The sequence below is a fragment of the Monodelphis domestica genome, chromosome 1 (assembly GCF_027887165.1).
Source record: "Monodelphis domestica isolate mMonDom1 chromosome 1, mMonDom1.pri, whole genome shotgun sequence".
Lineage (NCBI taxonomy): Eukaryota > Metazoa > Chordata > Mammalia > Didelphimorphia > Didelphidae > Monodelphis > Monodelphis domestica.
Window position 1 is genome coordinate 303,194,290 of NC_077227.1, and position 17,194 is coordinate 303,211,483.

A 17,194-nucleotide genomic window follows, 5' to 3' on the forward strand; every position below is an offset into this window, starting at 1 on the left:
CACCTCTCTACCTTACCTTACCTTGTGATCCTCAACACAACTACCCTTACTTCATACAGTTTCTCCCTCTCTGCTACCCAAACCCCACCCACATTCCCTGCCTCCACTCTCTTCCACCTCCCAACCATCTTCCTACTCTTCTCTGCCATTCCTCTCCCTACCCTCCTTTCCCTGCCCAACCCCACCCATCCTCCCCGGTCTCCTCCTCTCCTTCCCCACCTTCACCCCTGCTCAATCTCCCTTTGTTCTGCCTCTTCTTCCCCTGCCCCCACCCACTCAGCCCCAACTAGAGCAACAAGCCAAGCAGCAGTAACCACAGACAATTCAAATAAAGGCCTGTTCCATCTAAGGGTTGTTCCCACTTAAAATAAACAAGGAAATTTAATAAATATTAGACATTATACAACTTTCTCCCCATAAGACATTGAAAGATTAATAGGAAAAAAACTGTCCCTTGAAGATGAAACTATTGTAGTCATAAATAAGTTTGAAAGCATTTTCAGATCTTATGATCCTAATTGGATTGACACAGGGGATTTGCCCCATGCTTTGTTAACAGAACTAGAAAGAAATAAGGTTTTTTCTCTTGTTAATCAGGCCGAGAAAGAGAGTACAATTCACTGGACAACTAAAAGACCCTAAATGGGACCCTAATTCAGAGGAAGATTATTTACATCTATGTCAGACTAGGTATGCATTAGTAAAAACAGAGAGAACCTGTACTAATAGACCAGGTACTTGGACTAAATTCAAAGACTTAAAGCAGGAAGATAATGAGAAGCCATTACAGTTTGTGGATAGGCTTATTGAGCTGGGATGCAGACATCTGGACCTAGATCTTTCTAGGAAAAAAGATGTTAGACACATAAGGACACAATTTGTAAAAAACTGCTGCAGGGTGGTTAGGAAATATTTTATGACTCAATGTCCAAACCGGCCTACTATGGACCTTGATGAATTAAAAAGAGTGGCAGTTTACGTTTTCACCAGCCATGAAAAGAAAGATAGAGAGGATGCTAAATTAATGAAGAAATTAGAGGAGAAATTAAAGAAGGAAATAACTACATAAAAGGAACAAGTAAAAGAAGCAGCTGTAAAACAGGCAAAGGTCATAGCTCCTTTAAAGGAATCTACAAAGCAACCACTAACATATTATTTTCATGGAAAGGAAAGTCATGTAACTATGAATTGTAGGAAGGGGAATCAGGAAAATAGAAGAAGCTTGAGAAATGATAATAACAATAACAGATCCTCTAACAGGATCAGTGAATGTAATAGGGTAAATTACCACTCAGACAATAATGTACCAAGCCAACGAATGTGTTATCACTGTGAGGTACCACAGAGAAATAATCAAAATGGCCAGAGGTGTGACCAAAGAAATCTAGATGAACGATGATACTCAAGTGGGGAAGGGAAGTCAGAGAGTCTGGAGGTGAATTTTAAGCCCTTTCAAGACCCCACTGCTTTATTGATGTTAACTGTTTCCATTTGTTCCCCTCCCCATAGTGAAGAAGGCTATGTAAAGCATCTTTATTACAGATCTACATCCAGGAAACAAGGTGTATATAATTCCCACTGAACTACTCCAAAAGCTATCAAAATTGGAGAAAAGACTATTGGATTCTTTACTCACATGTAAAATCGGTACCTTCTATTGATTCTGATTGACTATCCTGTCACATGTATTTGCTGCTTATTTGTTTTAAGATTTAATTTTATTTTTAAGTTTACGTATTAATCTAATCTAAAACATTCTGTTATACTATGTCACTTTCAGTTACTATGTTTTGGCTATTATCAATATGTTCTGTTGCATTGTCTTTATTTGTACCCTCCTCCTATGCCTGGACTAGAGATAATACCATTTAAAAAATTTCATAGACAAGTTAGACTTTTCTGTGGCAAAGCCATAGGTCTTTATGGATGCTGGGTTTGTCACCAGATCCATCGGAGCTCTGTTTTGTCATGGGCAACTATTCCAGTACACAGTAATAAATATGAGCTTTTACCTGGAAAAAAAAATTACATAAACTCACACCATGGATCATGGCCAAGTTCAAGGGGGATTAGAGCTCATTTTTAAGTAAAAAAAAATTTTGTGTTGTGCCTCTGCTTGGCTGACACATTGTCACACGTAATGTGAAATACGAATTCCTAAATTTTTAATTTTTATTATTCTTCATATTAACAATAGAGTATTTGATTCTTTTTTCTTAATTTTTTGTACTTGCTATAATGGAATCAGTATTAATGTTTTTTATTTCGCAGGATGAGTTACAATATCTATTAGCCCTAATACCAATGCATACCCAAAAAGCTTTAAACTCTGAAAATCTGCCATTGGTTGTTAAGTATTATGGGACTTTAACTAATAATTGTGTCCTATTTCAATAAAAGGGATCACAAAAGAGTCACTACTCAGAGCCAAGAAGCGCAAGGTCAAGGAGACCAACAATCCCTGTGGGATTGATGAGGATCTGTGCCAAGGCAGAGGAATTGTTTTAAGGTTCGAGGAAGCAGCTGTTTGACAGATTCAGACACTGGACTTCCCCATGCGGAATTCCTACAAGTACCTTAGTTTGGCTTTCATTTTGGCTCCCTTATCCCTAAGATTGATGATAATCAATCACATTTCCCTTTTACCTCAGATTCTATTTCCTTCTCTTTTATAGTATGGCAATTTTCTGTAGTCCTGGCTGCCAGTGGGTAAGCACAATATTGCTGCATTTGTCCTGCAGGTTTGTAGGACATAAATCACTTTAAGTAGGCCTTGTTGGTGATTCAAGGACCTATTTTGGCTTTTTTTTTTTACTTGTAATTTTATATACATAAGATTATGAGAAAAAAATGTTTTTATCCAGAATTTATTTTTTTCTCTTCCATTGGGTTTTTTGAATTTTGTTGGTTTTCTTTTGAAAATGTATTCATATACTTCATAACTCAGTCATGTATTCCAGGATAATTCTGGTATTGGTTAACACTCTCCTCAGGAGAGGTTGTAAAATTATCCTAAAATCCAAGGTTTAAAGTCTTGAAGAAATTTTAGGGAAAGAAAATCGCCAATACCCTGAATGAAGAAAGTGAATCTTTTGGAGAAGGTACCAAAAGGATGCTTGTGGAAACCACACATTGCATCAAAAAACCCAGATATATCCAGGATATAATGAACTGAACTGAAGGGGATTGAAAATATTATTTATTCTGAATGTAAACTCTTATGCCAAAGGGGAACACCTCCTAATTGGCTTTTTCTCAATGTGTCTATAAATCATTTTTGTTTTCTTTCTCTTTTATTTCCCTCTTATTCCCAAATTGTTGTAATTCCCCTTTATGAAGTACACTATTTTATACACTTCTAGTAAGAGAATCTTTTGAGGTATAAGCTGGTTCTGTGAAATGATTCATTGGGGATACCAGGCATGTTAATCTCCCAAGACCCCAAGTAGGAAGATTTTAACATGTTTATCTCCCAAAAGAATCACAGGGGATTTTGTGTAAAGGTCATTCGACCCGCATCCCTGTGCTGCTTGACTAGACATCACATGAATTCTCTAAATAGAGGTCATAAGTGAAGAATCCTAGGGACATGACATGGAATAAAAGGTTATGGTTCCAGACCAAAAGGAAAGGATAAAAGAAGGGGTGCTCCCTCTCTCTTCCCATGGATGTCAGCTGTGGAGGACCATGGCTAAGAGAGACAGCCATGTGGAGAGACACATATTTAGAATTAGATTAGAAAATAGGTTTTAATCTCTACATATCTGCTTTCTCTACTTCAAGTGAAAATTAATAAGCTCTATGAAAACTAAGAACCAGAAGTTTTTAATTTAACTTTAACAATTCTGGAAGAGAAAGCAAGATTGTCTACTTTGTGCAAATCTTCCTCACTTAAATACAATTAATGTCCAACATTAGCTTTACCCCCATGATGTCATTGATCCTCTAAAAAAATGAAGGACGATAAACGAGATTTACAGTATTTCCTTCTATAAGTCATTGAACATTTTTTAAAAGAGTCTGTCTGAAATTGTGGGGGTGGAGTCAAGATGATGGCTTAGAAGCAGCAAAAGTTCAGACCTCTGAAAACCCTTCCTTACCAATCACAAACTGAATGCTCCTAGGGGACTAAAATTCAAACTTAACAACAGGATAGAGGCAGGGAACCCTCCTGCTGGACTCAGTTTAAAAGGTACGCCCCCCCCAAAAGCCGGAATCCGAGAACACTTGGGTCAAAGGGGAAGGCAGAAGGAAGGTCCCAGGACCCCTCCCCCCCCAACCCAGAGCACTGAGCCCCCAGCAGCAGCAGGAACCTCTGGACAGGCAAAGATACTGGTCTGGAGAGTGTACCTTGTGAGCAAGGATATGCCAGGTTCAGAGCATCCAACATAGGTGGCAGGGAAGAAGCCAGAGAGAGAGATCGAAGAACTGACAGTCCTGGTGGCTGGGTCCTTCCATTTGTCTCCAGTCTCACCTGAGGTTTTTGCCTCGGGGCACATCATGACCAAGCCAGTTGAACCTAATCCCATCAGGAGTCCTCAGAGCTCAGGGAGGCCAGGACCCCTCCCCCACTAGAGTCCAGGGTCTCACGCAAGGAAAGGAACCTCGGCGGGGGAGGGGGGTGGCAAAGGCACTGGTCTAGAGGTTTTACCTTGCAGACAGGGTTCTGCCAGACTCAGAGCGTGGAACGCAGGCGGCAGGGAAGCAGCTGGAGAGAACTGGGGAGAGCCTGGGCGGCTGAGACCTTCCATTTGGCTCCAGCCTTCCAGGAGTTTTCAACCTCAGAGCACATACAACCCAACCCAGCTGAACTTAATCAGATCAAAAGACTCCAGAGGCCAGGGAAGCCAACATTCCTCCCCCAGAGACTGCACTGAAAAATCTGACAAAGCTCCAAGAGGGGAGACTGACAGAAAGCCCCAAAACAAAAAAAAAAAAACGAGAGGAGCAAGAGCACAGATTAATATGGGGAGCAAGGAAGGAGTAAATACGAGCAAACAACAGAAGAAGAAAGAAATTAAAATGGACAGCTTCTATACAGGTAACAAGCAAAAAGTGAATGAAACAGGGAGAGGGATCAGCAAAGGAAAAATCAGAAATCTCAGCGAATTGCATACAGGCTTTGGAAGAACTCAAAATGCAATTCAAAACACAATAAAGAGAGGCTGAAGACAATTGGGAAAAGAACTTAAAAACTAAGATAAGTCATCTGGAAACAGAAAATAATGTCTTGAAAGCCAAAATCAACCAGCTGGGAAATGAGGCAAAGGAGATGAAAGATGAGGTGAAGAAGAAAAGTTAAGAAAAAGGAGATGAAAGACGAGGTAAAGAGGATGAAAGATGACCTCCAAAGAAAATCAGACCCAAAGGAAAGGATGACCAAAAAGCAAGGGATGAAATCCAGTCTTTAAGAACCAGAATACAACAATTAGAATTAAGTGACCTCATAAGGCAGCAGGACACTATAAAACAAAACCAAAACAATTTAAAAATTGAGCAAAATAGGAAGCATCTCATTCACAAAACAGGATTTAGAAAATCTTTCAAGGAGAGACAATTTAAAAATCATTGGTTTACCAGAAGGCCATGACAAAAGAAAAAGCCTGGACATCATACTACAGGAAATTATTCAAGAAAACTGCCCCGATATCCTAGAACAAGAGGGAAAAGTGGAGATTGAAAGAATCCACAGATCACCTCCTATACTTAATCCCCAACTGACAACACCCAGGAATATTATAGCCAAATTCAAGAACTATCAGACCAAAGAAAAGATATTACAAGAAGTGCCAAGAAGAAGTCATTCAGATACCACGGAACCACAGTGAGGATAATGCAGGATCTGGCTGCATCCACACTGAAGGACCGAAAGGCATGGAATATGATATTCCTGAAAGCAAGGGAACTAGTTCTACAACCAAGAATCAACTACCCAGCAAAACTGACTATATTCTTACAGGGGAAAGTATGGTCATTCAACAAAATAGAAAAATTCCAAGAATTTGTAAAGAAAAGACCAGACTTGAACAGAAAATTTGATGTCCAAGCAGAGAACTCAAGAGAATCATGAAAAGGTAATTGAAAAAAGAGGGAAAAAAGAAAAAACAAAACAACACAAAAAAAATTTTTTAAGAGAATCAATAGGATAAAATGGTATGTATCCCTATAAAAAAAAGAGGTGATTGGTAACTCCTAAAAACTGTTGTTATTACTTGGGCACCTAAAAGAATTATACTTAGAGCGAACAGTGACAAACTGTATAGGATGAAAGGACAAGACATAAATGGGTAGATAGATATATACATGCATAAATACATACACATGTGTATGTGTGTATATATATATGCATATATATAACTAGAGCTAAAATAGGTTAATATTAAAAGAAATGGGAAAAGAAACAAATGCGGTAAATTTTTGTCACAAAGAAGCTCGTGGTGGGAGGGAGGAGAACATCAATACACTGGAAAGGTAAAGAGGTAGGAGACAGGAAATACTCAACTCTTACATGCTTTGAAATTGATGCAGAAAGGGAAGAACAATCCAGTCCATTGGGGCAGAGAATGGATTTGCCCCCTATAGGGGAACAGAAGGGTAACAAACAGACTGGTCGCGAGGGAAGCAGTACAAGGGGGGATGGGCGGATAGGTAATATTGGAAAGACTACAGGGAAAATAAGGGGGGAATAAGAAGAGAGGGGAGTAGAAAGGGAAGTAAAATAAGGGTGGGAACTAGGGAGACTGAATAAAAACAAACATTGTTATAGAGAGAAATAGTGAAAGAAGAAAAGGCAGGACCAGGAGTAGAAATCAAAATGCTGGGAAATACACAGTTATCATAACTCTGAATGTGAATGGAATGAACACACCCATAAAATGCAAAGGAATGGCAGAGTGGATCAGAATACAAAACCCTACCAAATCCTGTCTATAAGAAACACACATGATTAAGGTAGATACACATAGGGTGAAAGTAAAAGGGTGGAGCCAAATCTATTGGGCATCAACTGATACAAAGAAGTCAGGGGTCACAATCATGATATCTGACAAAGCCAAAGTAAAAATAAATCTAGTTAAAAGAGATAGAGAAGGTAATTACATCCTGATAAAAGGCAGTATAGACAATGATAAAATGTATGCACCAAATGGCATAGCATCCAAATTTCTAAAGGAGAAACTAGTGGAGCTCAAGGATGAAATAGATAGAAAAACTATACTAGTGGGAGACCTGAACGTTCCTCTATCCAAACTAGATAAATCAAACCAAAAAATAAATAGAAAGAGGTAAGAGAAGTGAATAAAATCTTAGAAAGTTAGAGTTAGTAGATAGGTGGCGAAAAATAAATAGGGACAAAAAGGAATACACCACCTTTTCAGCAGCACATGGTACATTCACAAAAATTGACCATGTATTAGGGCATAAAAACATTGCAAACAAGTGTAAAAGAGCAGAAATAATAAATGCAACCTTCTCAGATCACAATGCAATGAAAATAATAATTAGTGAGGGAATATGGAGAGGTAAATCAAAAATTAATTGGAAATTAAACAATATGATTTTCTAAAACTGGTTAGTTAAAGAGTAACTTCATTGAAGAAAATGACAATGATGAGACATCCTTTCAAAACCTATGGGATGCAGCCAAAGTAGTACTCAGGGGGAAATTTATATCCTTGAGTTCTTATATTAACAAATTAAGAAGGGCAGAGGTCAGTGAATTGGGCATGCAAATTAAAACAATTAGAAAATAAATTAAAAATCCTCAGATGAAGCCTAAATTAGAGATCCTAAAACTCAAAGGAGAATTAATAAAATTGAAAGTCAAAGAACTATTGATTTAATCAAGAAGACTAGAAGCTGGTACTTTGAAAAAACAAATAAAATACACAAAGTACTAGTCAGTCTAATTTAAAAAAGGAAAGAAAAAAAATCAAATTGACAGTATCGAAGATGAAAAGGAAGACCTCACCTCTAATGAAGAGGAAACTAAGGCAATCATTAAAATTTACTATGCCCAATTATATGGCAATCTAGATGATGTGGATGAATACTTACAAAAATATAAATTGCCTAGACTAAAAGAGGAAGAAGTAAATTACCTAAACAACCCCATATCAGAAAAAGAAATTGAACAAGCCATCAAAGAACTCCCTAAGAAAAAATCCCCACATCCAGATGGATTCACAAATGAATTCCATCAAACATTCAAAGAACAACTAATCCAAATATTATACAAACTATTTGACAGAATAAGCCAAGAAGTTCTATCAAATTCATTTTACGACACAAACATGGTACTGATCCCAAAGCCAGGCTGGTCAAAAACAGAGGAAGAAAACTATCGACCAATCTCCCTAATGAATATAGATGCAAAAATCTTAAATAGGATACCAGTAAAAAGACTCCAGCAAGTCATCACAAGGGTTATCCACTATGATCAGGCAGGATTCATACCAGGAATGCAAGGATGGTTCAATATTACAAAAACTATCCACATAATTGACCACATTAACAAGTAAACAGACAAAAATCACATGATTATCTCAATAGATGCAGAAAAAGCCTTTGATAAAATGCAACACCCATTCCTATTGAAAACACTAGAAAGTATAGGAATAGAATGGCCTTTCCTAAATATAATAAGCAGTATATATCTAAAACCATCAGCAAACATCATCTTCAATAGGGATAAACTAGAAGCCTTCCCAGTAAAATCAGAATTGAAACAAGGATGCCAATTATCACCTTTATTATTTAACATTGTACTAGAAACACTAGCAGTAGCAATTAGAGAAGAAAAAGAAATTGAAGGTATTAAAATTGGCAATGAAAAGACCAAGCTATCATTCTTTGCGGATGATATGATGGTTTACTTAGCGAATCCTAGAGAATCAACCAAACAGCTATTTGAAATAATCAACAACTTTAGCAAAGTTGCAGGATACAATATAAACCCACATAAGTCATCAGCATTTCTATATATTTCTAACCCATTTCAGCAGCAAGAATTAGAAAGAGAAATACCATTTAAAATCACCCTAGACAATGTAAAATACATAGGAATCTATCTGCCGAGACAAACACAGGAACTATATGAACACAACTACAAAGTACTCTCCACACAGTTAAAACTAGATCTAAACAATTGGAAAAACATTGCTCATGGGTCGGACGAGCTAACATAATTAAAATGACAATCTTACCCAAATTTACTTATTTAGTGCCATACCCGTTGAACTACCAAAAAACTTCTTTACTGAATTAGAAAAAAACCATAACAAAGTTCATTTGGAAGTACAAAAGATCAAGGATATCCAGGGAAATCATGAAAAAAAAACTGCAAAGGAAGGAGGACTTGCAGTCTCAGATCTCAATCTATACTATAAAGCAGTGGTCATCAAAACAAGTAGATACTGGCTAAGAGACAGAAAGGAGGATCAGTGGAATAGACTTGGGGTAAGTGACCTCAGCAAGACAGTCTATGACAAACCCAAAGATCCCAGCTTTGGGGACAAAAATCCACTATTTGATAAAAAAAAAACTATTGGATAAATTAGAAGACAATGTGGGAGAGATTCTGTTGTTTGCTCGAGTATACCCCTTCTTTGCTCCCCGTATTTGTCTGTGCTCTTGCTCCTCTCTTTTTTTTTTTGTTTTAGGGCTGTCAGTCTCCCCTCTTGGAGGTTTGTCAGATCTCTTGGTACAATTTCTAGGAGAGGAATGTTAGCTTCCCTGTCCTCTGGAGGCTTTTGATCAGATTAAAGTCAACTGGGTTGGGCTGTATATGTTATGAGGCCTAAGACTCCTGGAGGCTGGGCCCCCCAGGCTCTCTCCAGTTCTCTCCAGCTGCTTCTCTGCTTTCCTCAAAGTTCCCCAGGGCCTTTGCCCGCCCCGAGGTTCCTGTCCTTGTGGGAGGCCCTGCACTCAAGGGGGTGAGGGGTCCTGGCCTCCCTGAGCTCTGAAGTGTCCTGATGGGATTAGGTTCAACTGGATTGGTCTGGATGTGCCCCAAGGCAAAAACCTCCTGGTGAGACTGGAGCCAGATGGAAGGACCCAACCACCTCCCTGGTCTCTCCCTGGCTTCCTCCCCGCTGTCCACGCTGGTTGCCCCGAGCCTGGTGCCCCGCTGCTCACAAGGTAGACCCTCCAAACCAGCACCTTTGCCCACCCAGAGGTTCCCGCTGCCGCTGGGGGCACCACCCTCTGGGTTGGGGGGGAGGGATCCTGGGACCTTCCCTCTGCCTTCCTCTTAGACCCAAGTATTCTCGGATTCTGGCTTTTGGGGGGCATACCTTGTGATTTGAGTCCAGAAGAGGGTTCCCCGGCTCTGTCCTGTTGTTAAGTTTGAATTTCAGGCCCCTAGGAACATTCAGTTTGTGATCGGTAAAGGAGGGTTTTCAGAGGTCTGAACTTTTGCTGCTTCTAAGCCGCCATCTTTACTCTGCCCCTCTCAGTCTGTGAGAGAGATTAGGATTGGATCAATACCTCATACCCTACACCAAGATAAATGCAGAATGGGTGAATGTCTTGAACATAAAGAAGGAAATTATAAGTAAATTAGGCAAACAGAATAGTATACATGTCAGACCTTTGGGAATGGAAAGATTTTAAAACCAAGGAAGACTTAGATTCACAAAATGTAAAATCAATAATTTTGACTACATCAAATAAAAAGTTTTTGTACAAACAAAACCAATGTAACTAAAATCAGAAGGGAAGTAACAAATTGGGAAACAATCTTCATAACAAAAACCTTTGACAAAAGTTTAATTGCTCAAATTTACAAAGAGCTAAATCAATTGTACAAAAAGAATCAGGCCGTTCTCTAATTGATAAATGGGCTAGGGACATGAATAGGCAGTTTTCAGTTAATGAAATCAAAACTATTAATAAACACATGAAAAAGTGTTCTAAATTTCTTATAATCAGAGATATGCAAATCAAAACAACTCTGAGGTATCACCTCACACCTAGCAGATTGGCTAACATGACAGCAAAGGAAAGTAATGAATGCTGGAGGGGATGTGGCAAAGTTGGGACATTAATTCATTGCTGGTGGAGGTTGTGAATTGATCCAGTCATTCTGGAGGGCAATTTGGAAGTATGCTCAAAGGGTGAAAAAGGATTGTCTGCCCTTTGATCCAGCCATAGCACTGCTGGGTTTGTACCCCAAAAAGAAAATTAGAAAAAGACTTGTACAAGAATATTCATATCTGTGCTCTTTGTGGTGGCAAAAAATTGGAAAATGAGAGAATGCTCTTCAATTGGCGAATGGCTGAACAAATTGTCATATATGTTGGTAATGGAATGGTAGTAGTCTCTCGGTAACCGAGGATGACGATTGTCTTTGTGCATTTTCCATCTATGGTGTATAGATGATTGTGCACAAAGACACTTGTGCGTGAAGGAGATTTAAGTGGAAAAGTTGTTGCACAGAGACAGTCCCACTCTCTTGGCGTTGGAAGCCTGGGTCCAGTGGCAAGAAAAGTCGTTACACCTGGAGACTTCCTCAGCTGCATTGGATGACCAAGCTGTCCTTTGTGCTCCAACATGCCCTACAGTTCCTCCAGCACATCCACAGTGCTTTGCTGCGTCATCCTCTCAGCTGTTGAACCTTCTTATTGGTTTCTTCCGTCTGTTCCGCCGAAACAGTCTTCACATGCTGGATGAGCAAAGCCCTGGTTCTCCAGGGGTCGATGACCTGATGGCTACCCTCACAAGGTTTAGCCGGCCTGTCAAAGCCATTGCCCGGAGTGTGGCCGCTGCCACATGCTAGCAGCTACTGGGAGCCACAAGTGAGAGCTGGGTGTCAGGTGGGTGTCAGAGGATGGAGAGCTGCCCTCAGAGGGCACAACAAGCCCTCCATACTAGAGATACTAAAATAAATTCTTATTATTGTCTTTTTTTTAAACCATCGCCCTAATTTTTCCCAGGGTCCTTTCCCTTCCCTCTTTCAGAGGGCTGTCCCATCTACTCGACAGAGGAAATAATACACCAAATTGTCAAGTATGTATGTGGCAATTGTTTTCAACGATCAAACCCCTCATAAAAGCCAAAAGGACCCCCTGAAATTGGAGAAGGAAAAAGAGATCACGAACTACCAAGCGAGGAAACCAGGACTCTCTTTGGGGAAAACTCCCTATTTGGGGAAGTTGGAAAGAGAAGGAAGGGATGCATGTCACTCCTCTACTTAGTCACCTACACTGGCTCCCTCTCGACTTGGAGGATCCAATTTAAACTCCTCTGTTTGGCCTCTAAAGCCATTTACAGCCTCAATCTCTAAGCCAGCCTCCCAGCCTCATTATACATCATTCCTCTTCATGAGCATGGCTGTCCAGTCTAGTCCAGTTCACTTGGCCTTTTGCTGTTTGTCACACCTGACCTCCGTTCTCCCATCTCTGGGTCTTTGCAGAGACTGTTCTCTCCGCCTGGGTTGTTCTTCCACCTGAGAAACCTTCATTTCTGTCCCCAAATGCCTTAGCACTGATTTGGGGCAGATTTCTGTAATGCTGAACATGGTGTCTCCCCCTGATATATTGCAATTTCTTGAGGGCAGGGACTGCTTCATTTTTGTCCTGCACAGAGGGATTTTTTTTTAAAAGAATGGAAAGAGGGGAAAAGGGAAAAAAAGGGAGGAAGGAAGGAAGGAAGGAAGGAAGGAAGGAAGGAAGGAAGGAAGGAAGGAAGGAAGGAAGGAAGGAAAGAAAAAGAAAAAAAGAAAGAAAGAAAGAAAGAGAAAGAAAGAAAGAAAGACTTTTGTGCTAAATGGAATAATAAAGTGGAGGAATTCCATGGAGACTGGAATAATCTCCAGGAATTGATGTAGAGCGAAAGGAGCAGAACCAGGAAGACATTATACACAGAGACTGATATACTGTGGTACAATTGAACGTAATGGACTTCTCCATTAGTGTCAATTCAAAGAACAATCTGCAGGGATCTAGGAGAAAAAAACACTATCCACAAGCAGAGGACAAACTGTGGGAGTAAAAACACTGAGGAAAAGCAACTGCTTGACTACAGGGGTTGAGGGGACATGTCTGAGGAGAGACTCTAAATGAACACTCTAATGCAAATATCACCAACATGGAAATGGGTTCAGATCAAGGACATGTGATACCCAGTGGAATCGTGTATCACCTATGGGCAAGGTGGCGGGAGGAGGGGAAGGAATAGAAAATGATATTTGTTTCCAATAAATAATGTTTGAACATTTAAAAAAATAAATAAAAGAATATGTCTTTGGTAGCTTTCAACATTTTTTTCTTTTTTTTCTTTTAATTAGAACTATTTTTGCTTTTGTTTTACCTTAATATCATGATTGTTACCTCTGGTTTTTGTTAAATTAGTTAGCTTAAGCAAAATAATTTCTGTTCTAGTCCCTTAATTTTACTCTGCATCTTTCTATTTCAAGTGCCTTTATTATAAACAACAGATTGTTGAATTCTTTTTTTTAATCCATTCATTTTTTTACTTCTATTTTTTGGACGACATTATTCCATTTATATTCCCAATTCATTTATATTCACAGTTATGATTAATTTGTGTATTTCCCTCAATCCTATTTTCCCTTGTTTATCCTTTTCTTTTTCCTCTTTTACCTTCTCTTCAAAGGTCTGTTTTGCTTCTGACTACCACCTCCCTCAATCCACCCTCATTGTGTAATGACAATGAAGTAAAACAATGATTACAAAAATGTAAATTAAGTCATTATAGAGAAGCAACAAAACAACTCAAATACAGATAGTAATATTAGTAAAATATTGCCAAAATTAGAAGAAACCTCATCTTAAGGAATAGAGGAATATAATAATATCAGTTTTTAAAAAGTTAATCTAATAGTCCTTTCTCTAAGGTCTATTCCAAATATCTCATATTGATGTGGAAATAAATCTTTGTTCTCTAATGCTATACCAGTAGAGCAGTAGTTCTGGAAAGGCCTGTCAAAATAGGCTTTAAATATGGTCACAATGACAGACTCTATACTCTACCTTTTTTCCTAAGGGCTAGCTTCTTATTGTTGCTCATTAGCCTGTCAAAGTTTATAGGAGCTCCTCTTCACACTAGCCATAAGGTGACAAAATTTTCAGCCATAGGTACTCCTGAGTTTTGTCTATTAAAATCAAGAATTGAGGGAGAATCCATAATTGTTAAATCCTTAAATCCATAATGGTTGGATCCTTAAAGTTTTAGAAGATCTGACAGTGGTATACAAGTTTGAATTTGCTTGAGGAACTGTCTTATAATTTTAATATAAAAATTTTAATGTTTAATTGCAATCTATAAAAAATATTAAATAAAACTGACCTCTGAACTGTTTCTTTGGGGATTTCATTGTTGATATTTTTATACAGACAAGTAACGTTTTCCTTTATATTTTTGCCTCTGAATATTTTTCTTATCTTTAATAAAATATTCTGTATTGTCATATTATAAGCCAGCATTTTTTAAAGCAAAATGTAGAATTTCAGCTGTTTTCTTGAAAGTCATCTGCATTGTAGAGAGCAGTACTCGTACTGACAAAATTACATACAGTCATAGAATTCCAGTGTGCTTTCAAAAGTATTTTACTCTTTAATATACATATCTCAGAGTTAGTTCACCTTTTTCCAGGAATCTTTTAAAGGCCAGTTAGCTTTTATTAATTGTCTTTTGATTCAAGTACTACGGACCAATTTAAATAAACTAAGGTTGAGGTGACCCTAATTTTTGTTTTTGTTTTACTTTTTACTATAATCAAAATATCTGGGAATTATTCTCAGAAATTATATCTGTTAAACAGTAGGTTGTCTTTTTATTATTTGAATATAGTAGTTGTTGTAGTTTTATTGACATTTCTGTCTTCACTGACTCTTCTTTTGTCAAGCTAATATATAATTACTTTGCAGTACAATATTTATCTATTTTCATTCAATTCTTGACATTTTCCTGTAGGGGAGATAATTTGGGGTGAAAGCAAAAAGGAGACATTTTTAATAAGTGCATCCATTTCGTGTCTTTTCAGCATTAAAACCTTTGCCTGACATAGGTGGGAAAGTGTTTGATGATTCTAATGGAAAGTATTTGAACACATCAATGTCATTTCTCAGTTCAGGGCACTCCCTGAACAACTACTTCCTATGATCAAATCCCTCAAATAATGTCGTTTACTAACTCTGCAGGTCAGAGGGAAAGCAGACTGGGCGGCGTGGTCGAAGCACTTCACTGAAGGAAAGGCAGCCTGTGAGGCCACAGAATGAAAGAGCTAACAGTCTGGATAATGAGCGCTCACCAGATACTAGGAACCATTTGCAGGTTAAAATAATTTAGCCTATAGATCCATCTTTTCCTTTGAGTTGGGAGGAAGAAGGCATAAATTGACCCATTCACTTGGCTACAGAAAGTGTAACAAGAAAGCTTATGACTAAATGACTACAATAAATGGAATTTGCTATTTGGATGTTATTAAACTTCCTTCTTTCCTAAATTTAGAGTTACATCAAAATGAAAATATCAAAGTATTTATTAATAGATGTCAATCATACTTTTCAACATGTATACATTTTAATAACTGCATTTATATGGTCACTGCATAGACTCATGGTATCTAAATGGCTTTTGAGCTCTTAATAGATTTTCTAGAGTTCTTTAGTTATGTCAGCAAGAAGGATATAATTGTAATTTATAGCTAAAAAAAGGAAAGTTGGGTTGGGTGCTTTGGATAGAAAGCTAAGCCTAGGGACTGTTTGGCCTCAGACACTTTCTAGCTGTGTGACCTTGGGCAAGTCACTTAACTCCAATTGCCTAGCTTTTATCACTCTTCTACCATGGAATCATTACGTAGTATCACTTCTTATGACCAAAGTTAAAGGTGTTTTTTTTTTTAATTTAACTGATTTATTAAGAACATTTTTCCAGGGTTTTTTAAACGGAAATTGTTATTATTCTTTTTTAAAAGGCAAGATTTACATTTCAAAGATAAACTTGTAAATCTCTTGGCAGGCAAACAGAGAACAAATAGGTTTATATATCAGACAGCAAAAAGAGAAAATTTACATCAGGCCAATCTATAAATTAATCAGCAAATAGTAGGGGGATATGCTCTGGAATTTACCACTAGCTAGAAAATGCTTATCATAAAGCCCAGCCAGAAGTCCTTTTATCCTTACCCAGTTAATTTCCTGGGTTACATTTTTGGAGGTCTCAGCTAAATTCCTCAATGGAAGAAAAGCTCCAGCCAATTATGTGATTTTTCTTTCAAAATAAAATGGCTTTATTGGAAAGAAATTCCAGTTAAAAAGAAAGTCAAAACTCAAGAGCTACTTTAAATGTAGATTAGCATCAGATAATCTAGGGTATCTCAATGTCTTTTGAAGACTGATAGATTGCTTCCTATGTACAGTGTGATAAGAACCGTTATATATCTAGCCAAATCATAACAAAGGTGGAATTTTAAATGTAAATTTCCTTACAAAGCATATTCAGCTGTACAGGAAGAAAACCAGCCCCAAAACACAAACACCTAAGGAAGAAGGAAAAAATCAATTTCCTGCATTTACCTTTGTCAGACATAACACCATAGATTTACTGGTATGAAGAGATTTATAGATCTAGTCCAGACTCCCCATTTTACAGATAAGACAATTGAGGCACAAAGAGAAAGTGCCTTGCACATTATCCATATGGGTTTATAAAGTAATCCTTCTGAATATTTGAACATCTTCTGTGTCATTTTGCCTATAAATTAGAAATTTTTGTCCTAGAAATTTCTTTGTCCAAGGTACTAATTTTGTTAGATGTTGTCAACTTTTAACCCTTAAAAAAAAAGAAAAAAGAAAAGCTTAATTGTAACATTTTTATTGTCTTTTTTAATAGATCCCAAGAAAAACAGTATATGACCAATTAAATCATATCTTAATTTCTGATGACCAGCTACCTGAAAATATAATTCTTGTTAATACTTCTGACTGGCAAGGACAGGTAAGGAGAAAGCCAATATTATCTGTATCATTTTATTCTTTCTTCCTTCTAAATTAGAAATTGCTCTGAGGTAGAGAATGATAAGAAAGAAAATATTTACAGCTTCTTCTGGTGTGGTAATTCCTAACAATGCTATCTGCATAGTTTATGGTCTCTAACTGACCTTGTGGTGAGAGACTGTGAATGAAAATTTTCCTACAAGCATTATTTGTGTGTGTATTTATAGACACACAAG

At 37.8% G+C, this 17,194-nt stretch overlaps 1 protein-coding gene across 13 annotated transcripts in view; it reads left to right on the forward strand.

The window, feature by feature from the left end:
- Positions 1–17,194, forward strand: part of PACS2 (phosphofurin acidic cluster sorting protein 2) — a 414,540-nt gene that overhangs the window by 325,895 nt on the left and 71,451 nt on the right. For all 13 annotated transcript variants that reach the window (XM_007473322.3, XM_007473321.3, XM_056821215.1 and 10 more), the window contains 2 exons: positions 15,162–15,294; positions 16,855–16,959. In XM_007473322.3, the coding sequence (XP_007473384.1) occupies positions 15,162–15,294; positions 16,855–16,959 (238 nt within the window). The remainder of the gene's footprint in view (positions 1–15,161; positions 15,295–16,854; positions 16,960–17,194) is intronic.